The sequence below is a fragment of the Geotrypetes seraphini genome, chromosome 4, assembly GCF_902459505.1.
Source record: "Geotrypetes seraphini chromosome 4, aGeoSer1.1, whole genome shotgun sequence".
Lineage (NCBI taxonomy): Eukaryota > Metazoa > Chordata > Amphibia > Gymnophiona > Dermophiidae > Geotrypetes > Geotrypetes seraphini.
This window is the reverse complement of record NC_047087.1, coordinates 176,004,883-176,027,679: the sequence shown is the minus strand read 5'-3', so window position 1 is coordinate 176,027,679 and position 22,797 is coordinate 176,004,883. Positions and strand designations below refer to the sequence as shown.

The 22,797-nt window shown below is 43.3% G+C and overlaps 1 protein-coding gene across 5 annotated transcripts in view; it reads right to left on the bottom strand.

Annotated features, from left to right (window-relative positions):
* Nucleotides 1-22,797, bottom strand: part of SLC38A7 (solute carrier family 38 member 7) — a 154,248-nt gene that overhangs the window by 102,144 nt on the left and 29,307 nt on the right. For all 5 annotated transcript variants that reach the window (XM_033943315.1, XM_033943313.1, XM_033943311.1 and 2 more), the window contains one exon: nucleotides 17,746-18,274. In XM_033943315.1, the coding sequence (XP_033799206.1) occupies nucleotides 17,746-18,000 (255 nt within the window). In that variant the 5' untranslated portion in view covers nucleotides 18,001-18,274. The remainder of the gene's footprint in view (nucleotides 1-17,745; nucleotides 18,275-22,797) is intronic.

The window sequence follows — 22,797 nt, the reverse complement described above, 5'->3', positions numbered from 1 at the left end:
CCTTCATAAGGACCCCAATTTTCAGGCCCTTTGTTGGAAAAACTACCAGTATCATCACCGCTGTCATGAGAGAGACCCGGTATTATATTGGGAGGCGGCAAAGGCTGTTCTTGAGGGGCGGGGGCAATCATTAGTTAAGCTAACCATACCTGAAGGACATGAGATCGAGAAATCTTGAGGCTCTCTCGACAGTTGGTGATAGAATGTCGCTGTTATGGGAGTTCTCCTACAGCTGTCAATCGACAATCTTCTTGACCACTCAGGTAGCCTTGAATGAGAGATTACATCAAAGGACCCATAAATCCTTGCAATAAATGATAAGTATCGTTGTTATGCATATGGTAACTGGAGTGGTAAGCTATTGGCCCGCTTAAATTGCCCAGCGGAAGGAAGGAAAAAAATATTAGCGTTGCAAGGTGACAGAGCCCGCCTGGTGACTAAGGACACAGTGATTTGTACCATCTTTTGGGACTTCTCTGCTTGACTGTACTTGGCTCCAAAGGATGTGGGACTTTCAGGGGAGAGCGTCACCAGTGGGGTGCCGCAAGGCTCGGTGCTTGGATCCGTACTCTTCAACATCTTTATGAACAATCTGGACACAGGTACGACTAGCGAGGAGATTAAATTTGCGGACGACATGAAGTTATTCAGAGTAATGAAGACGCAGGGGGATTGCGAAGATCTACAATGCGACATAATCAGGCTCGGGGAATGGCAGATGAGATTCAACGTGGATAAGTGTAAAGTGATACATGTCGGTAACAAAAATCTCAAACAAGAGTACAGGATATCCGGGGCAGTACTTGGAGAGACCTCCCAGGAAAGGGACTTGGGAGTTCTGATTGACAAGTCGATGAAGCCGTCTATGCAATGTATGGCGGCAGCGAAAAGGGCAAACAGAATGCTAGGAATGATAAAGAAGGGGATCACAAACAGATCGGAGAAGGTTATCATGCCGCTGTACCGGGCCATGGTGCACCCTCAATTGGAGTACTGCGTACAGCACTGGTCGTCATACATGAAGAAGGGCACGGTACTACTCGAAAGGGTCCAGAGAAGAGCGACTAAGATGGTTAAGGGGTTGAAGGAGATGCCGTACAGTGAAAGATTAGAGAAACTGGGCCTCTTCTCCCTCGAACAGAGGAGATTGAGAGGGGACATGATCGAAACATTCAAGATACTGAAAGGGATAGACTTAGTAGATAAGGACAGGTTGTTCATCCTCTCCAAGGTAGGGAGAACGAGAGGGCACTCTTTAAAGTTGAAAGGAGATAGATTCCGTACAAACGTAAGGAAATTCTTCACCCAGTGAGTAGTGGAAAACTGGAACGCTCTCTCGGAGGCTGTCTTAGGGGGAAACACCCTCCAGGGATTCAAGACAAAGTTAGACAAGTTCCTACTGAACAAGACATACGCTGGTAGGGCTAGTCTCAGTTAGGGCACTGGTCTTTGACCAAAAGGGCCGCCGCGTGAGCGGACTGATGGCATGATGGACCACTGGTCTGACCCAACAGCGGCATCTCTTATGTTCTAGGGCAGGGGTGTCCAACCTGCAGCCCAAGGGCCTCATGCGGCCCCATGAAGTATTTTGTGTGGCCCCGGTCGAGGGCGATGCAGTGTTTTCCTCTGCTGCCCCCAGGTGTTTACCACCTTGCCGGCTCCCTCCTCTGTCTTGCTGCAACGTTTGGGTGTTTGTGCGGCCCCAGAAACATTTTTTTGGCCAATGCAGCCCAGGGAAGCCAAAAGGTTGGACACCCCTGTTCTAGGGGATTTCTATCTGGATGGTTTGAATTTGCCTTCTCGGATGAATCAGCAGCGGGAACTCCTGAAAGCGCCTATTCAAGAAAGGGAGGTGGAGTTAGTTATTGGGCAGAGTTCTACCTTGAAGGTGCCTGGTTTAGATGGATTCCGGATCGAGTTTTACAAATTGATGAAATCAGATAAAGTACGTCCTCTTACAGATATGTTCAATATAATGGTGAATGTAGCCCAAATCATAGTTCTTCCTAAATCAGGGAAAGACCCTACTAGGTCAGAATCTTACCGTTCCATTTCCTTACTCAAATTTGAGGTTAAGCTGTTGGAAAAATTCTGGCTAATAGAATAGCTCATGTACTTCCCTTTATTACACATGACTCCCAAGTTGGGTTCATTAAAAACTGTTCCGTGGCGAAGAATCTGCGCCGTATTTTAACATCCCTGGAATATCGTGCCTGGAAGAGATTGCCGTCCCTATTGATTAGTTTTGATGCGAAAGGCATTTGATAGGGTAAGATGGGACTTCCTATATGCTACACAGGACAAATGAATTCCAAGGGTGGTTTGTCTCCGCTATTAAGGCGTCCAATGCTTCTCCTCAGGCGATCCTTTCTGTTAATGACTGCAGGTCCTATTCTTTTGAGATCTTTTGGGGAACTAGGCAGGATTTCCCTTTATCTCCTTTGTTGTTTGTACCTTTAGACTCTTTGCTTAGGGATATTCATGTCAATCCGGATATTGCGGGGATACAAATTGGGGAAGGCAGTTTTAAATTAGCAGTATTTGCTTTTGACATCTTAGTTCATATAACAAACCCCTGGAAGTCATTGCCGGCCCTCTTGGAGAAAATTAGAGAGTATGGAGATTTTGCTGGTTTTAGCCTAAACTTAGCTAAATCAGAGACCTTGCCGTCATCCCTGGACTTGAAAACTCATGGGGACCTTCCTTCCCTTTGCGTTGAGCGGAGGGGTCCTTTCGATATCTGGGAATTCAGCTACCTAATTTGACTATGAGGCTTTATTCAGTTAATGTTTCTCAAGCGCTACAACACAGAACTAACAGCTTGATTGCTGGAAGGATCTCCCCCTATCTTTGTTAGGGAGAATAGCGTTTATCCGCATGGTGATATTTCTACAATGGTTATATATGTTACAATTGTTGCCCCTATGGCTTCTGCGGAAAGACCTCAGGGCGTTGGATCGATTGATCGCCCAATTTTGTTTGGGGGGGGAGACGTAAACCATATCTTTGATTTTCTCTTCTAGAGGGTACTTGGTTGCAGGGTGGGCTAGGCATCCCTAATTTTGGCTTATATAATTCTAGAAAATCTCATTCACTATTCTCATTTCCTTCTGCAAAGGGATGTAAATATAAGAAATTCCAGGAACGACTGCTGTCCTTCCAGGCAGCCTCATGGATTAAGGATCTGACTCACATATTTACACTTCCAAAAGATTCTATAAAAAGATGAGTCTTTAAAGCATGTCAAAATTGTTGATACGAATTTGAAAGTTAGACATTGGATGTTTACTCATTTGTATTGCTAATCTCTGTGAACCACATAGATCTTAATGGTATTTGCGTATACAAGTGAGTTTTTATGTTATGTTTATGTTTATCAGGGAAGGTTACTCTCTTCAATTTCTTCAGATTCCACCAGATCACCCTCCAAGAGAGTGTCCTTCCAATTCTACTTCTGGGATCCACTACTTTTTCCAGTTTTTCCATCTCTGCTTAACAGAACCTGGGTTCTCTGCTTAATCCCAACCTGCAGTCTCTACATCTGACAGCCTGGTATCTCGCAAAGTAACTTCCAACCTACAATTTTCTCAATCTGTCAAAGACATTTTAGCTGCTTTCAGAAAACCTACCACAAGGCAATGTTACAACCAGAAATGGACTAGGTTTTCCGCTTGGTGTGCTCTTCATCACAAGGAACCTCAGTCTACCTCCTTGTCTTCAGTTCTGGATTATCTGCTTCATTTATGTCACTCTGGCCTCAAATCAACTTCCATTAAAGTCCATCTCAGTGCAATTGCTGCTTTTCATCAGCCTCTAGAAGGGAACCTCTTTTGGCTCATCCTGTGGTTTCCAGATTTATGAAAGGTTTTTTCAATGTCAAACCACTGCTCAAACCACCTCCAGTGGTGTGGGATCTCAATGTGGTTCTTGCTAACTTGATGACGCCTCCATTTGAATCAATGTCTATGGCTCATCTGAAGTATCTCACTTGGAAGGTAGTCTTCCTTATCTCTCTCACGTCTGCTCGCAGAGTCAGCAAGCTACAAGCTTTAGTATCGGATCCACCTTTCACAGTTTTCCATCACAACAAGGTAGTACTCCACCCTCATCCAAAATTCTTACCAAAAGTTGTTACAGAATTTCATCTCTATCAATCCATTGTACTTCCAATGTTTTTTCCCAAGCCTCATTCTCATCCTGGAGAAACAGCTCTTCATACTCTGGACTGCAAGTGTGCTTTGGTTTTTTACTTACAAAGGACTAAGCCACATAGATCTTCTCTTCAACTTTTTCTCATTTGATCCAAACAAGATGAGACATCCAGTTTCCAAGAGAAAAATCTCCAATTGGTTGGCTGCTTGCATCTCGTTCTGCTATGCTCAGGCTGCACTGTATCTAGAGGGTCGAGTCACAGCCACAAAGTTAGCCATGGTGGCTTCTGTAGCTTTCCTTAGATCTACCCCTATTGAGGAAATCTGCAAGACGGCCACTTGGCCCTCGGTTCATACATTCACCTCTCATTATTGTCTTGATTCTTGGTCCAGACGGGATGGCATCTTTGGCCAGGTGGTATTACAAAGTTTATTTTCCTGAATTGCCAACACTCTCACCATTCCATTCTGGTTAGCTTGGAGGTCACCCACATGTGAGAATATGCTGCCTGCTTGCCCTGGGATAATAGGTGATATCAAGTCCCCCCTCTATATCAAATGTCATAGGGTACCTAATACCTTCTCTCACTCCTTTTGGGGGTGTTGACTTTTCCAGTGTTTTCGGACAGCAATTCAACGTCATTTGCAATCTTTGTTGGAGAATAGAGAATGACACGGTGACAAAATTCATCACCGTCCCTGTCCCCGCGGATAACCATCTTCATGTCATTCTTTAAAGAGAGAGGGAAGAATCAGAGTATGAATGGCCACAACCACTGACTCACAAGCTTTGCTTTGATGAATGCAGGTGTAGAAGGACTGAGGTTGAAATAGACACTAGAAAATGACATGGGATTATATCCCGCGGTTATCCGCGGGGACGGGAACGGTGATGAATTTTGTCACCGTGTCATTCTCTATTGGAGAAATCAATTTCGGGTACAGTGGTGCAGATGAGCTTACACTTGCCCAGAGCCTTTGCGGGTTTGCCTAAAGGGGCCTGCCTCTTGTGTCGTAAGGTGTGTCTCCTTGCATGTAAATCTATCTTGCAATCCTGAAATTTCCCAGATCCACCATCCTTCTAGAAATGGCAGAATCAAGTGCATATCTTGGTAGCCTGGGTACAATGTTGGTGGAAGGGCATCCAGGGTGTCAAAGAAAATTCCTGCATATTTGGAATGTTTACCTGCAGTCCTTGCCTCCGAGGGGACATAGATTACTACTGAATGCTGATAGCTGTTGCGTGGGACAGTATGCCGCTCTCAAATGAATGTATAAAAGTTTCAACCGGGATATGTATGGGTAGGTTGTTTGTTCATTGTGGAGGGGCCATAAGAGTACAGGCCCCTCCAGCTTTTTTTAATTTTTATTGAGACCGTTTCCCTGTGTCCACCCGTAATCCTCTGGATCATTTCTTGTGGTGGAGAAGGGGGGGAGGAGGGTTGGGAGTATTGAGGGAAGGGGGGATTCTACTTTGTTATTCAGCAAAATGATGGATGAAATCACTGGCAGGTTCTTCACTTCCTTCTTTGTGTCTGCACTTTGCTGTTGGTATTAACCAATTGTTGCTGTTTTGCTGCTTTCATCAATAAAACTGTTTAAACATAAAATTTTAATCATTTACATTCTCTCTCAAAGATCTCACTTATGGATTAGTCAATTCAGTACGCAGTTCTGGGTTAAACACAACTTACAGAAATTTTAAAATAGTTTAAAATATTTCTTTTTTAAAGATGCCTTCAACTGACTATCCGATTTAAGTCCAGCAACTCTTAACCTTTCCCCGTCCTAATGTACTTTCCTTTTTTTGTATCTTTTCTTAATAAATATTGTAGTTCTTCCCTCCCTCCCTATTGTGTCTTTATAGTTTAAAAAATAAAAAAAAGTCAAGTACGTTAAAAAATTGTTTGTCTTCCCATACGACTGATAATGTTTTAATTATTATTGTACAATGCTTAGTATCTCAGAATAAGCGTTTAATCAAATAATTGAATAAACTTGAAACTGCATTCCAAATTAATAACAGAAAAGAATCTAAAATTCCTCTCCTCTGTGGCCGAGATTAGTTGCAGTATGTATGAGTACCTCCCTTCGGGGACTATGGCATACATTTGCAGCTGGTGCAGGGAGCTGGAAAGCCTGAAGCAGCAAGTCTGGCTGCTGGAGGGAACGATGAAGGAACTGGAATAACTTCTCATCAATAAAGAGGCGAATCGCACACAGGAGAGGTTGATGGTGGAGTCTACCACTAGTGAGGCGATTGAAGAATTGGAAAGATACATTGAGGATGCCCACCAACAGATTGTGGAGACCCCAGGGCTTGAGAGCAGCATCCAAACAACCCAGGAGGGAAGAATATTTGAGGAAGAAAGGGTCACCAATCCAATCAGCACAGACGATAGACCATCTGAGGATATGACGCAGATGACAGAAGATATGACTTACAACGAGGATACGGACTTAAGACCCCCGAGGAACCTCCAACTAAAGAAGATCGGGATTATAGTCGGAGATTCTATAATAAGAAATGTGGACAGCCACATTGCGGGATGAAGAGAGGATAGAATGGTCACCTGCCTGCCTGGAGCAAGAGTGAAGGATGTGGCCAGCAGGATCATTAGGATTTTAGATGGAGCAGGAGGAAAGGATACTTCGGTGATTATCCACGTGGGAACCAACGATATATGCGGACGGAAGTATGACAGGGAAGAAATGAAGGACCAGCTTCGCTCACTTGGAAGGCAGTTGAAGGTCAGGGAGGTGAAAGTGGCTTTCTCGGAAATTCTTCCGGTACCGAGAGCGGATGCAAGGAGACAGGATGAACTGAGAGCTGTGAATACCTGGATGAGGCGTTGGTGCGAAGAGGAGGGTTTCGACTTCGTGCGAAACTGGACAACATTCTGGGGAAGAAGCAGATTCTATAGAAAGGACGGACTACATCTCGCCAAGCAGGAAATGAGGGTCCTGGCTGAGAACATAAAGAAATCCATTGAGAAGGCTTTAAACTAAAGATCAGGGGAGAGCCGACAGTCGACAACCGGTCGATGGCCCGGACACCAGGATATCCTGTGGAGGTAACTTCAAGCAACTGCACTGATATAGGGCAAGATCAGGATGATACAACAAAAGCTGATATAAAGGATCAAATAGATACAAAAGAGGATTCAAAAGAGGATGTGGGAACTAGTAAATCCAGGAAATTAGCGCGATTTAGATGTATGTACACGAATGCCAGAAGCTTAGGAAACAAAATGGGCGAGCTGGAAGAAGTAGCAAGTAGAGAACATCTCGATATCATAGGAATAACAGAAACATGGTGGAAAGAAGAGAATGAATGGGACACGGCATTGAAAGGATATAAACTATATAGAAGAGATAGGGTCGGGCAAAAAGGGGGAGGTATTGCCCTGTATGTCCAAGAAGAAATAGAGTCTGTTAGAGAAGGAGATACAGAAGCAGATGGTAAACTAGAGTCTCTCTGGATAAAGATTCCTGGACGAAAAGAAGCAGATATACAAATTGGACTTTATTATCGACCCCCGGGACAGACTGAGGAAACAGACAATGAAATGATGGAGGAAATTATTCATAGAAGTAAATCGGGAAATACAACGATCATGGGGGACTTCAACTTTCCGGGGATCAACTGGAAATTGGCAACGTCAAACTGCAGCAGGGAGTTAAAATTCCTTGAAATGTTAGGCGATTGCTTCCTTGAACAAATGGTAGGAGATTCAACAAGAGGAAATGCAATCCTGGACTTGGTCATAAATGGCATTGCTGGAAGGGCGGCAGATGTAGAAGTTACGGTCCCTCTAGGAACAAGCGATCACAATATGATCAATTTTACCATTGACACAGGTAAGGGGAAACCAATCAAGACTAAAACCATGACCTTTAACTACAAAAAAGGAAATTATGACAGAATGAGAACTATGGTTAGAAAACGGCTTAAGAAAGGCACAGCAGACATCCAAACAGTTGAACAAGCATGGTCTCTACTGAAAAACACCATCACAGAAACACAGAATCTACATATTCCGAGGATATCCAAAGGAAGGCGTAAAAAGAACAATGGTAAACCAGCTTGGTTATCCAAAGAGGTAATAGACGCAGTGAGGGAGAAGAGGAACTCGTTTAAAAAATGGAAACGAGAAAAAACAAAGGAAGCCTGGAACTGTCACAAAATGGACCAAAAAAAGTGTCTTAAAGTGGTAAGAGAAGCCAAAAAAGTTTATGAGGAGAAGATAGCGCAGGAAGACAAAAACTTTAAGCCCTTTTTTAGATATATAAAAGGAAAGAAACCAGCAAGAGAGGCAGTGGGCCCTCTCGACGAACATGGAAAGAAAGGGTCAATTAAAGAGGACAAACAGGTTGCTGATAGGTTAAATTCGCTCTTTGCCTCAGTTTTCACAAATGAGGACACTTCAATAATGCCAGACACAGGGAAGGTTTTCAACGGGGGCGCAGAGGAAAGCCTAACAACAGTGAACATGATTTACTTTCAGATTGACAAACTAAAAAGCGACAAGTCCCCTGGACCGGATGGAATTCACCCGAGAGTATTAAAGGAACTTAAGGAGGAAATTGGCGAACTATTACAAACCGTAGCTAACATGTCAATTAGAACTGGGCATATACCAGAAGACTGGAGGATAGCAAATGTCATTCCAATTTTCAAAAAAGGCTCAAGAAGGGATCCAAGAAACTACCGACCTGTGAGCCTCACATCGGTTCCAGGGAAGATAATTGAAACAATAATTAAAGAGAACATTGTACAACACTTGGAGGACCACAATCTAATAAGGGCTAGTCAAAACGGCTTCAGGAAAGGGAAATCATGTTTGACAAATTTACTACAATTCTTTGAGAAAGTAAACAAACAGATAGATAATGGAGAACCAGTGGATATAATTTACTTGGACTTTCAGAAAGCGTTTGACAAAGTCCCTCATGCAAGACTTATGAAGAAATTACTAAGCCATGGAATAGGAGGGGAAGTACACAGATGGATTGACAAATGGCTTGAAAACAGAAGGCAAAGGGTTAGCATAAATGGGAATTTCTCGGACTGGGAGAAAGTGACTAGCGGCGTGCCCCAGGGCTCGGTTCTTGGGCCTATCTTGTTCAATATTTTTATAAACGACCTGGAAGAGGAAATAACATGCAATATAATAAAGTTTGCAGATGATACAAAACTATGTCGGGCGGTTGGCTCTCTAGGGGACTGCGAGGACCTCCAGAAAGATCTGAACCAGCTGGAAACGTGGGCGATAAAGTGGCAAATGAACTTTAACATAAACAAATGCAAGGTGATGCATTTAGGAAAGAAAAACAAGGAACATGAGTACAGGATGTTGGGGGTGAAGTTAGCAAAATGCGAACAGGAAAGGGACTTGGTCGTACTGATTGACAGTACCCTAAAACCTTCGGCACAATGTGCGGCGGCGGCGAGGAAAGTGAGCAGGATGTTGGGCATAATTAAAAAGGGGATTACGAGTAGATCGGAAAATGTCATAATGCCACTTTATAGAACAATGGTCAGACCGCACTTGGAGTACTGTGTCCAATACTGGTCTCCATACCTTATAAAGGATATAACTCTGCTGGAGAGAGTGCAGAGGCGAGCCACAAAACTTATCAAAGAAATGGAACATTTGACCTACAAAGATAGACTCAGGAGGCTGGGACTGTTTACCCTTGAGAAGAGAAGACTGAGAGGGGATTTGATAGACCTTTAAAATATTAAAAGGATTTGATAAAATAGACCAGGAGGCACCATTGCTGAAATATTCAGAGGTGACATGGACAAGAGATCATAGCCTGAAACTGAGTGATAGCAGGTTTAGGACAAACGTCAGGAAATTCTGTTTCACACAGCGTGTGGTGGGTGCTTGGAATGCGCTCCTGGAGGAGGTTGTGGAGGAGACTACTGTACTGGGATTCAAGAGAAAGTTGGATACACACCTTCTTGCATATCATATTGAGGGATACGGTAAATCCGGGTCTCCAAAAAGGAGTACCTAAATGGGCCACCGCGTGTACGGATCACCGGACAGGATGGACCTCGGTCTGATCCGGTGAGGGCGTTTCTTATGTTCTTAATATAAACCAGGGCTGCCCAAGTCCTGCCAAGTCAGGATATCCACAATGAATATGCATGAGAAAGATTTGCCTGCACTGCCTTCTTGGCACACAAATCTCTCTCATGCATGTTCATTGTGGATATCCTGAAAACCTGGCCTGCCAGTAGATCTCGAGGACTGGACTTGGGCAGCCCTGATATAAACTATCTATGCAAGATACATGAAATTAAAGCACTTAAGTCTGTGTGAAAAAACTTAAATTGATATAGTGAATATAATGTAACATTTAACTATACATTTGTTTTTTGAAATGAATTTATACAGATATTTATGTAACAAGTTTTGAATATATGTTTCATTGCCAATTATCACATTAAAGGGTATTTTAAAGGGTTTAAAAAATCTTTTAATTATATTGATTGATCAATTTGTATAGTATAGAATAAATAGTAAAGTAAGATGCCTGGAGGAGAGGTAGGGCTGCCAGTCTGATCTTATGTCTTCAAGTTATCGCAATATTAGAAGGAGAGGGATATGAGAGGGAATAGGGAAGGGTTTTTGGGATCTTAGAAATATAATATTTAAAAAATCAAGGGAAGGGGGGGATATGTTCCACATAGTAAATTAAGGGAAATGAGTTATGTACAGAATAATTACAATAAGATGAATTATTTGATAGTGTTCACGTGTTGTTAGTAAATATCTTGATGGAGCTTAAATTATTTTCATTGAATGTTAATGGCCTTAACCATCCTATAAAAAGAAAGAAAACACTATTGTTTCTAAAACAGCAAAATGTAGATATATATTTTATCCAGGAGACTCATCTATCGGATTTAGAATCCCATAAACTAGAAGGAGACTGGGTAGAACATTTTTTTTTGCTCCAGCTGTAAGGAAAAAGGCAGGTGTAGCAATATCGGTAAATAAAAAATGTAATGCTATGTTTAAGATGATTGCTACTGATCCTTCATGGAGGTGGGTACATGTTGACATGAGCCTGGGAAATACAACGCTGGCGCTTTTCAATGTATATGCACCTAATTCAAACCAAATGGAATTTTTTAAATCTCTACAACCATTATTACTACCACTGGCTGCTTCTAATTTAGCTGTGGCAGGGGATTTTAATGCTGTTATAGATCCTTTAATGGATAAAAAACCTAGTAGAGTTATGAAGTCATTAGGATTAGAGAATTTGGTACAAAATTGAGATTTGAAAGATATATGGCATATATTTCATTTTAATGACCGGGAATTTTATTTTTGCTCTCATTTTGCTCCCATGTTCATAAATCTTTTTCAAGAATAGATTATATATTTGTTTCAAATTCATTAGGTCAACAAGTAACACAAGCCTCCATAGATCCAATTATTTTGTCTGATCATGGTGGGGTGTGGATTAAAATTAAAATAATTGATCAAGATAACAGTAGATCTGTAAGGAGATTTGATAATACACTGCTTGCAGAGCCAACTTTTATTAAGGAAGTTCAGTCAAAAATAAATGATAATTTTCAAATCAATAATACAGATGATATCTCCATTGAGACTATATGGGATGCTTTTAAGGCTACCATGAGAGGTCAAATTATTTCATTTTCGGCATATATTAGGAAACAAGTAAAAAAAAATTTCAATTTTGGAACAAGAAATTAAGCTTTTAGAGTCAAAATTGATTGATAAATGGGAATACTCTACGTTACAGCTCTTTTAAAAGCTAAAGGGAGATACAATGAGATTTCTTATAAATTGATAAGGAAAGACTTATTTTCTCAACAAGCTCTGTATTATGGAAATTCAAACAAGGCAGGAAGATTATTGGCAAATTATTTAAAAGCAAAAAAAAAAAAAAGGAAAACAAAAATAATAGTACTAAAGGATGAGAAAGGTAATACCTATTCTCAAATTGGACCAATTTTGAAACAATTTTTAAATTTTTATAAAGGCCTTTATTCTTCTGAGCCTTATTTGGATAAAGAAAAGGATGGTTTAGAATTTTTAAAATTAATTAAGGGACCAAAAATTCCTGAGCATATAAAAGAAAACTTTGAAAAGCCAATATCATTAAAAGAGTTGCAAACAGCGTTGAAGTCCCTTAGAGTTGGATCTGGTCCAGGTGGTGATGGTTTCACAGTAGAGTTTTATAAATCATTTCAAGATACACTATTATCTTATTTGTTAAATTTATATAACAAATGGTTGCATCATAGGTACTATGGCAGAATCTGTTACTATAGTTTTGCCGAAGCCAATCAAAGATCCTGCATTGGTTTCAAATTACAGGCCTATTTCTTTAATCAATGTAGATGGCAAACTTCTAGCTAAAACATTGGCTTTACATTTGGCCAAGGCTCTCCCTTTTATTATTGGTATGCACTAAACAGGATTTGTTGCTCAGAGACATTCCTCTAATAACACCAGATTGGCTTTTTATATGTTAAATTTAACAAAAGACATGAATGATCCAGCCTTTTCTGTATCCTTGGACGCAGAGAAGGCCTTTGATCGGGTAGAATGGGCCTTCGTGTATCAAGCAATGGAATGGTTTGGTATAGGTTCAGGATTTATACAAATGATCCAAACATTGTATAGCTCCCCTGCTGCTAGATTATATATTAATAATAATTTCTCAGAGAGTTTTAGTTTGCAGAGGGGGGTTAGACAAGGCTGTCCTTTGTCTCCTTTGCTTTTTGATATTGTATTAGAACCCTTGTTATTAGCTATTCAACAAGCTAAGCAGATACAGAGTATTCCTTATTCCGATCGGGAATATAAAGTTTCTGCTTATGCAGATGATATATTGCTTCATTTGAGAAATCCCGAAACAACCATTCCAAGCTTATTAGAACTGATAGAAAAATTTGGGAAATTTTCAGAGTACAAGATAAATTGGAGTAAATCAGAAATTCTTCCACTTAATGTCCATTGTACAAAAGGTTTATTTGAAACATTCCCCTTTTTATGTAAAGAAGACGGAATAAAATATTTATGTATTTGGATAAAAAACACATTGGAAGAAACAATGAAAGTGAATGAAAAATTTTTATTACAGAAGGTAACAGAACTGTGTGAGCAATGGAATCCTTTACATCTTTCTTGGTGGGGGAGAGTTCAAACTATTAAAATGATGGTATTGCCTGTGGTTTGTTATCAATTGGGTATGCTACCTGTTTTTTTTTCAGGGGTCCTTTTATAAAAAGTTAAACTGTATTCTTACAAAATTTATTTGGCTTGGCAAAAAGGCTAGAATTGCTTTAGTATCTCTTCAAAAACTGATTGCAGAGGGAGGGGTAAATTTCCCCAACTTATATAGGTACGTACCATCAATCCTATATTATGCGCCAGGGTATGTATTGGATCCTTAATAGATATGTAGGATCTAGAGAGAAATAATCTTGTAACTAAACCTAATACCTCTCTATGCACACTTTATAACTTAAACTATAGACCAGTGTTCAATGTTCTACACACTAGCCCAATCCCAACTTAAATGTGATACAGTTCTTATGCTAAGAGGAGGGGCCTCAGATCCCCGTGTGCTGCCAGCAGTCTGCTTATCAGCCACACTAGGAAGGGAAACTACCTCATCGGCCTCCCTCCCCCTCCTGTCTGGTGATATATAACAATGAATGTTCAGATGAAAAGATAGAAGAACTTAGCTCAGGCAGGGTTTCATTCAAAAAAATCATCGGGTCCGTCTTTGTGCCTTGGATTTTTCCTTTAAATTGCGGTCTGTAGCCGCAGAGAGACCGGGAGCCAGTTTGCTGTTACTGTCTGGGATGCCGGAGGATCGTTTTTGCTGCCCCGACCAGCCCTCTGCAGCTGCAGTTGTTTGTAAAATCGGACAGGCATCTCTAAGAACGGACCCCTGACGTCATCGGGTCCGTCTTTGTGCCTTGGATTTTTCCTTTAAATTGCGGGCCTCAGCCGCGCAACCGCAGGGAGTGGCCGAAGGAGTATCGTGGAGCTGTGGAGCAGGATACCAGGTCGTATAAGCTAATTGACTATGGGGAAAAGGAAAGTTAAATCTAAGAGTTCGACTCCTGTTGTCACAGGTCCTATGGACAGACATTTGACTTTTTCCATAGACACTCCAACGCTAAATGTATCTGATTTGAACTCTCCCATATCCGGAGCATCGATGAGTCCTCTACAGAGGACACCCCCCCTTCATCCAATATCCGGTATTAGTGGGAATATAACCCCCACTAGTTCCACAGGTCTTGTGGCATCATCCACTTCAACAAGTAAATTGATGTTTACTGATATACCTAAACCACTTGAATTTACTAGTGTAGTGGATGAACAACCACTAGCTGTGGAAAAACAGGATATTACTTTAAAGGATCTTTGGTTAGGTATTTCTAGAGTTGAGGGGTTTCTCAGAGAATCAATGAAACAAACATCTGATTTCTCACAATCTGTGGCACAAAAGTTTGAGAATGTGGACGCAAATTTAAATAGTTTGGAAACTAGATTAGGTGCATGCTGTTTCACTATCTGCTGTAAAAGATTCCATGTCAATGCATTTAAAAATTGAAATGTTAGAAAATATGCATCGGGGGAAGAATCTCCGCTTGGTTAATTTCCCAGTAACACATTTGTTATTACCAGAAATATTGTTAAGAAAGTACTTCAAGGAAATACTGGGATTACCCAATGCAGATAGCTTTCCAATAAATAATTGTTATTATATTCCCCAGAAGAAAAAGGAAACTGTACAGGATGTGGACCATCTGGTAACAGATGATGTTAACTTGACAGAGTTTTTAGAAGACTCTCAAGATGTTATTCAGACTCGATCCACAATGATTTTTAACATGTATGAGTGAGACAGATAAAATGTTGTTAATGAAACTTTAATTTAAAAATAGACTGACCAAGTTCTGTGGGGATTTAGTTAGTATATTTCCAGATGTCTCAAGAGCTACTCAGCTTAGAAGGAAAGAATTTCTGAAATTGAGAAATAGAGTATTAGCACTTGAAGCATCATTTTATTTAAAGTTTCCTTGTAAATGTTTTGTTAAGATACGAGATACTGAATTTGTTTTTTGGGATCCCATTCAATTGCAACAATTTTTGTTAGCTCGTGAACAGAAGTGAGATTTCTTTTTCCTTTTCATTCATTCTTTATTGAGAAAATAGGGTAGGTATGTCCATGTCCTAAATATAGTAGGGAATGATTTGGGTTCTTTGGAATTCAACCCATTTCTTTGTTTTTCCTTTAAATTTAGTTGATAAATGAGCAACATGTTTTCCCCTTTTAGTGGGCTTGTAAAGGATTGTTTGCTGTATGATTTGTTTTTGAAAAATTTGTATGGAAAACCTTTTTTTCTTGATATCTTTATGATATTGTAAATGTATTAAATTCAAATTAAAAAAAAAAAAAAAAAGGAAGTTCTGTTTCACACAGCGAGTGGTGGGTGCTTGGAATGCACTCCCGGAGGAGGTTGTGGCGGAGACTACTGTACTGGGATTCAAGCGCAAGTTGGATGCACACCTTCTTGCATATCATATTGAGGGATACGGTAAAGTCGGGTCTCCAAAAAGGAGTACCTAAATGGGCCGCCGCGTGTGCGGAGCACCGGACTAGATGGACCTCGGTCTGATCCGGTGAAGGCGTTTCTTATGTTCTTATGTTATCTCAGAAGAGATCTCCCTCCCCCATCAACTTCAATGGAAATAACAGGGCTGGGGGTAGGGGAGCTCAGCTGCTGGCTTCATAATTTCTGGGCTGGTTCCTAAATCAAAAGGAAAGATGTAAAAGCATGTGTTAAAGGTGTGATGAACTGAAACCTAAGAATGAGAAATGTAATCCACTGTACTGGGCTGCAATTATCAGACAAGTTCATAGCAAGCACAGAAAAAAATGATAAAAATAGATTCTACAAGGTAAAAACTGATGAAAGTTGTGAAGTTGTGATGGGAGAAAAATTCTATACATCTTACTGGAAATTCATTTTCTATACAAAAAATTTATTTTTTCCTTTTCCTTATGTTATTATCCTTAATCGTTCTCTCTTTCTTTCAAATTGTATTTCTTCTCATTATCCTATTGTTTCATGTAAGTAATGTTATGTCATTAATAGTTTAACTGGACCCCTTTTAAATTTTTTTATTCTAAAACGCTTAGAATTTGATTAGCATTTTATCAAATTTTTAATGAATTTGAAACTTGGCAAAAAAAAAAAAAAATTACAACATTGCCACAACAGAAAAGCACTGGTATCATGACCTAAGAAAATTGTAAAGAATGAAGATGTTGTGATTACCAGGCACATTCATTCCCATTCCATAAGATAAGAAAGTTTGCTGGATATAGTGGTAAACAACAAAAATACAAGAATGGCATTTATGATTAAGTCAGCGCCATGAGATCATTCTGCACATCATGTGGAAATGTAGGGTCTGAGTGACCTAATGTATCAAGAAATGCAGTCAGAAACAAGGACAACGGGGCATAAAGAAACAGACATATTTCCCATCATGTTGGGTGGCAAAGACTTGATTAAAAAAACACATTACCAAGTATAACTTGATAGGTTGCCTATAGGTATTAAATCTTAGAACTCCAGAAGGAAATTATGGTAGAAGAAAATGTAGAAGATCTGTTTTAATTTGCACAAGAGGATTGTACTTCATATTTATAATGCATAACCATTACTTTTTGCATAAAAAAAGAAGTGTTTTTTTTAGATTGTCTCATAAGAACAGCCTACTGGGTCAGACCAATGTTCCATCAAGCCCAGTAGCCTGATCTCACGGTGGCCAATCCAGATCATTAGTACCTGGCAAAAAACCAAAGAGTAGCAGCAACATTCCATGTTACTGATCCAGGGCAAGCAGACCAATAGCTTTCTCAATAACTGACTATGGAAATTAATTTTATTAAACTTTAAAGTAAACAACCAAATCTCGATAAAGAACATTTTACAGTATTCATTGCATGCAAAGTTGTGTTTATGTGAATATTTGGGTCCTTATGTGAATATTTGGGTCCATAGCTTTCATCAGATTCTTAAGGGGGTCTGTGACTCAAAAAGGTTAAGAATCACTGTACTAGAGCAATTAGCAACAGTAAATTTGAGATCATACTCCACATACTTTAACTTAGCAGTGAGGTGTTTTTTTTCCACTATCATAAGCACTAACTAGTCCATTGGTTCTCAAACCTGTCCTGGGCACTTCCAGCCAGTTGGGTTTTCAATATATCCCTAATGAATATGCATGAGCCAGATTTGCATATAATGAAGGTAGGAGACATGCAAATCTGGCTCATGCATATTCATTAGGGATACCTTGAAAACCTGACTGGCTGGGGATCCCCCAGGACAGGTTTAAGAACCACTGAACTAGTCCTTTTGGAGAAATGCCCCAAAGAAAACTACTCTAAGGAAAGGGAGAACATTCAGACTGACTAATCCACAACTAAAGATTGCATCAATTAATTCAAGAGTAGAAAAAATTTGCTTGTGAAAACTCTAGTGACAGGCATAAGTTCTCACCATTTGTAGAGCCACGCCAGCCACTACCCCTCCTGCAATGCTGAATGCTGCTGGGAAGTTGAGCAGTCCAGCGCCAAGGGCTGCATTCACCACAATAAAGATGGCACCGATTGTGGAAGTGGCAGCCTGTGGCAAGCTGCCCTTCAGCTCCGTGTCCACATTAGGGCTCTGCAATAGCCTGGCCCGCTCCCCGGCATCTGGGCAGCAATCCCAGTCTCCATAGTCAGTATTGATGGCTATGTTGTTTTGGGTCATTTTCAGGCACTGCTCTAGGGCAAAGACACCACTTTTATCTCATGAACAGATCTTCATAATCTTATTTCATAGATGAGACTAACTCATACGAAAGATCACCTCCTTCAAAGGATGAATATCATCATCATCATAACCACAGCCAAGGAAGCTAAGTTCAGTTAAACACAAAGGCTTTCTGGGCTTAATGTTCAGTCATGACCAGTCTGGTTCCATTTCACAGAAAACAGTCTTGTTAGGGTTTCTTGGTTTGACATCTGGCTTAATTTCTCTAATCCTGAGAAAAGAAAGAAGTGAAAGAGAGATTAAGTTCTTGATATCTTTTCCAGTAGATAAGGATAGTATGCTGAACCAAAGGGTCATCTGTGCATGCTTGCGAGCACTGTGCAGATGTTGATCATAACCTTTTACTCCTCGTCCCTGGGCTGTGCTGCTCCCATAAGTTCATACCAAAGCTGGCAAGAGCTCTAAATGAAAAAGCAGAAGGAGGGACATGGGGAAACTTCTCAAACATTTTTCTGATCTGCTCAAACGTAAACAACAAAAGTTTAAAGAGGAACAACAAAGTTAGTAGCATAGTAAAGTGAAGGTGTGGTCCATATCGGGCACTGTCTTGGTGGGGGTGCCGGCACCCCTTCCCCTCTCTGCCTCCCACTCCTTCCTACTCCTCCCCCCCACCACACAAGCACCTTCACTTCCCTTCTCTGTCCTCTAACTTATTGCCGAAGCAAGCAGTAACTCCAACCTGCTGCTCACACCACCTCTCCTGCCAACATCACTTCCGGGTCCTACGCCTAGGAAGTGACGTCCCTGGGAGAGCTGATCCAACGCAGGCAGCAAGTTGGTGATGCCACTTGGCCAGCGAAATTAAAGAGGTATGGGGGAAAGAAGAGGCACCTCTCACCCTTGCTATGCCACTGAACAAAGTGCAACAACTTTTCAAGAAAGTTCAACAAATTTCAATAAAGAAACATTATCAGCTTGAACATTTATGGAGCTCAAACATTCCCCCTCAAAACTATATACTGTATACAGACTCTTCCCAGACCTAACGTCTGACAGAAAAACTCAGCTAGGGAGCTGAGCCTTGAGCTGGAAGCATGTCTAGACTCTACCTATCAATGGGAAAACAAATTTTGAAGACCATTCAAGGAAGATATGCTCAACTGCATATTTTGCACAGATTGAAATCTATGTTAATACCCTAGGATTTTAAATCAATAGCGCAAGGACTACCGTATTTTCACGCAAATAACACGCACCCGTATAAAACGCGCACACGAATATAGCGCGCAGAAATCACGATGATTTGCACAAAAACTTTGATATACCGCGCTCACGGGTATACCGCGCATGCTGCCCGACGCTCCTTTCGCCCGCCCTGACTTTCCGTGCGCTGTCCCGACTCTCCGTTCACCCCCCCTGACTTCCGTGCACTGTCCCCCCTTGAAGGTCTGTCCCCATCCTGAAAGCCTGATGCCCCCCCCCCGACGTCCGATACATCCCTCCCCCCCCCCCGAAGGACCGCCGACTCCCCAACAATATCGGACCAGGAGGGAGCCCAAATCCTCCTGGCCACGGCGACCCCCTAACCCCACCCCGAACTACATTACGGGCAGGAGGGATCCCAGGCCCTCCTGCCCTCGACGCAAACCCCCCTCCCCCCCAAGAACCTCCGACCGCCCCCCAGCCGACCCGCGATCCCCCTGGCGACCCCCACGACCCCCCCACCCCCCTTACACCGCCGACTTCCCGACTTCCCGACAACACCGCCGACTTCCCGACAATATCGGGCCAGAAGGGAGCCCAAACCCTCCTGGCCACGGCGACCCCCTAACCCCACACCGCACTACATTACGGGCAGGAGGGATCCCAGGCCCTCCTGCCCTCGACGCAAACCCCCCTCCCCCCCAAGAACCTCCGACCGCCTCCCAGCCGACCCGCGATCCCCCTGGCGACCCCCACGACCCCCCCCACCCCCCTTCCCCGTACCTTTGGTAGTTGGGCCAGAAGGGAGCCCAAACCCTCCTGGCCACGGCGACCCCCTAACCCCACCCCGCACTACATTACGGGCAGGAGGGATCCCAGGCCCTCCTGCCCTCGACGCAAACCCCCCTCCCCCCCAAGAACCTCCGACCGCCCCCCAGCCGACCCGCGATCCCCCTGGCGACCCCCACGACCCCCCCACCCCCCTTCCCCGTACCTTTAGTAGTTGGCCGGACAGACGGGAGCCAAACCCGCCTGTCCGGCAGGCAGCCAACGAAGGAATGAGGCCGGATTGGCCCATCCATCCTAAAGCTCCGCCTACTGGTGGGGCCTAAGGCGCGTGGGCCAATCAGAATAGGCCCTGGAGCCTTAGGTCCCACCTGGGGGCGCGGCCTGAGGCACATGGTCGGGTTGGGCCCATGTGCCTCAGGCCGCGCCCCCAGGTGGGACCTAAGGCTCCAGGGCCTATTCTGATTGGCCCACGCGCCTTAGGCCCCACCAGTAGGCGGAGCTTTAGGATGGATGGGCCAATCCGGCCTCATTCCTTCGTTGGCTGCCTGCCGGACAGGCGGGTTTGGCTCCCGTCTGTCCGGCCAACTACTAAAGGTACGGGGAAGGGGGGTGGGGGGGTCGTGGGGGTCGCCAGGGGGATCGCGGGTCGGCTGGGGGGCGGTCGGAGGTTCTTGGGGGGGAGGGGGGTTTGCGTCGAGGGCAGGAGGGCCTGGGATCCCTCCTGCCCGTAATGTAGTGCGGGGTGGGGTTAGGGGGTCGCCGTGGCCAGGAGGGTTTGGGCTCCCTTCTGGCCCAACTACCAAAGGTACGGGGAAGGGGGGTGGGGGGGTCGTGGGGGTCGCCAGGGGGATCGCGGGTCGGCTGGGAGGCGGTCGGAGGTTCTTGGGGGGGAGGGGGGTTTGCGTCGAGGGCAGGAGGGCCTGGGATCCCTCCTGCCCGTAATGTAGTGCGGTGTAGATCTCGGGGGTCGCCGTGTCCTGGAAGGATTGGGCTCCCTTCTGGCCCGATATTGTCGGGAAGTCGGCGGTCGTTCGGGGTGGGGGTGCGAGTGGTCCTGCCGGGGGGGGGGGATGTATCGGACGTCGGGGAGTCGGCCGGGCAAGAGGGCTTGGGCTCCCTCTTGCTCCGATCGTGGATGCGGGTGTGGGTGGGAGCGCGTGCGAGCGGTCGTTCGGGGTGGGGGTGCGAGTGGTCCTGCCGGGGGGGGGGATGTATCGGACGTCGGGGAGTCGGCCGGGCAAGAGGGCTTGGGCTCCCTCTTGCTCCGATCGTGGATGCGGGTGCGGATGGGAGCGCGTGCGAGCGGTCGTTCGGGGTGGGGGTGCGAGCGGTCCTGCTGGGGGGGTGAATCGGGCGTCGGGCGGGGTGGGAACTATGTTTTAAAACTTTGGTATACCGCGCTCACGCATATAACGCGCGAGGGGTATGCGCGGTAGGTAAAAACGCGTATAACGCGCGCGTTATATGCGTGAAAATACGGTAATACTGTCAAGATTAGTAACCTAGGATTTTAAATCAGTAGCGCAAGGGCTAATACTGTCAAGATAAGATAAAGTGTAAGGCTTTACAATTACTGATGAACTTAGCCGCTAGGCTGATTACTGGGGTTTCTAGGATGACCCATATCACACCTATTTTGAAACAGTTATATTGGTTTCCGGTACAATAGAGAGTGCAATACAAGGTGTTATTTATAGTTCATCAGGTTTTGTATGAGATGGCCCCAGTGTATTTTCAAATGTTATTGGAAATATATCGACCAGGAAGAGTGTTGAGGTTCAAGGGTGGGATGAGATTGACAGTGACCAGGGAATTGGGAGTGCACTATGCAGTTACGAGGAATACAATGTTTTCAATAGCTGGTACAAAAATATGGAACACATTATCAGGGCATTTGTGACTTTGTGTTGACTATGTGAATTTTAATAAGTTATTGAAAACACAGCTATTTGTTAGTATATTTATGTAATATGTTGTAAGCAGCGCGAAACAAAAAATGGAAGATCCAATGTTCCACAGTGAAAACAATCCAAACACAAGACTGTGGATGATGTTCTAAAAAGATGATTTATTTATTTCTTCTTCCAAAAAACACACAAATACATACAGATATAATAGTCCACATGTGTAGTCTTATGAAGATACAAATAAAGAAGATGCCCTTGCCTTTATGTAATGACATTTGTTTTAATGACATGTATGTTTTATTGGAAACAGCACAGTTAGTTACTGTAACAGGTGTTATCCAGGGACAGCAGGCAGCTATACTCGCATGTGGGCGACGTCATCGACGGAGCCCGGATGCGGATGCCTCACAAGCAGACTTGCTTGAAGAAACCAGAAGTTTCGAGTCGACCGCACCGGGCATGCGCGAGTGCCTTCCCGCCCAGCACAGGCGCGTCTCCTCAGTTCAGATAGCTAGCAGAGAAGCCAACCAGGGGAGGTGGGTGGGTTGTGAGAATAGCTGCCTGCTGTCCTTGGATAATACCTGTTACGGTAAGTAACTGTGCTTTATCCCAGGACAAGCAGGCAGCCTATTCTCACAAGTGGGTGACCTCCAAGCTAACCAGAATGGGATGGTGGGAGTATTGGCAATTTAGGAGAATAAAGTTTGTAATACTGTTTGGCCAAACTGTCCATCCCGTCTGGAGAAAATATCCAGACAATAGTGAGAAGTGAATGTATGACCCAAAGATCAAGTAGCAGCCTTACAAATTTCCTCAATAGGTGTAGATCTGAGGAAAGCCAGTGAAGCTGCCATTGCTCTGACTTTATGGGCTGTGACTCTACTGTGTAGGGGTA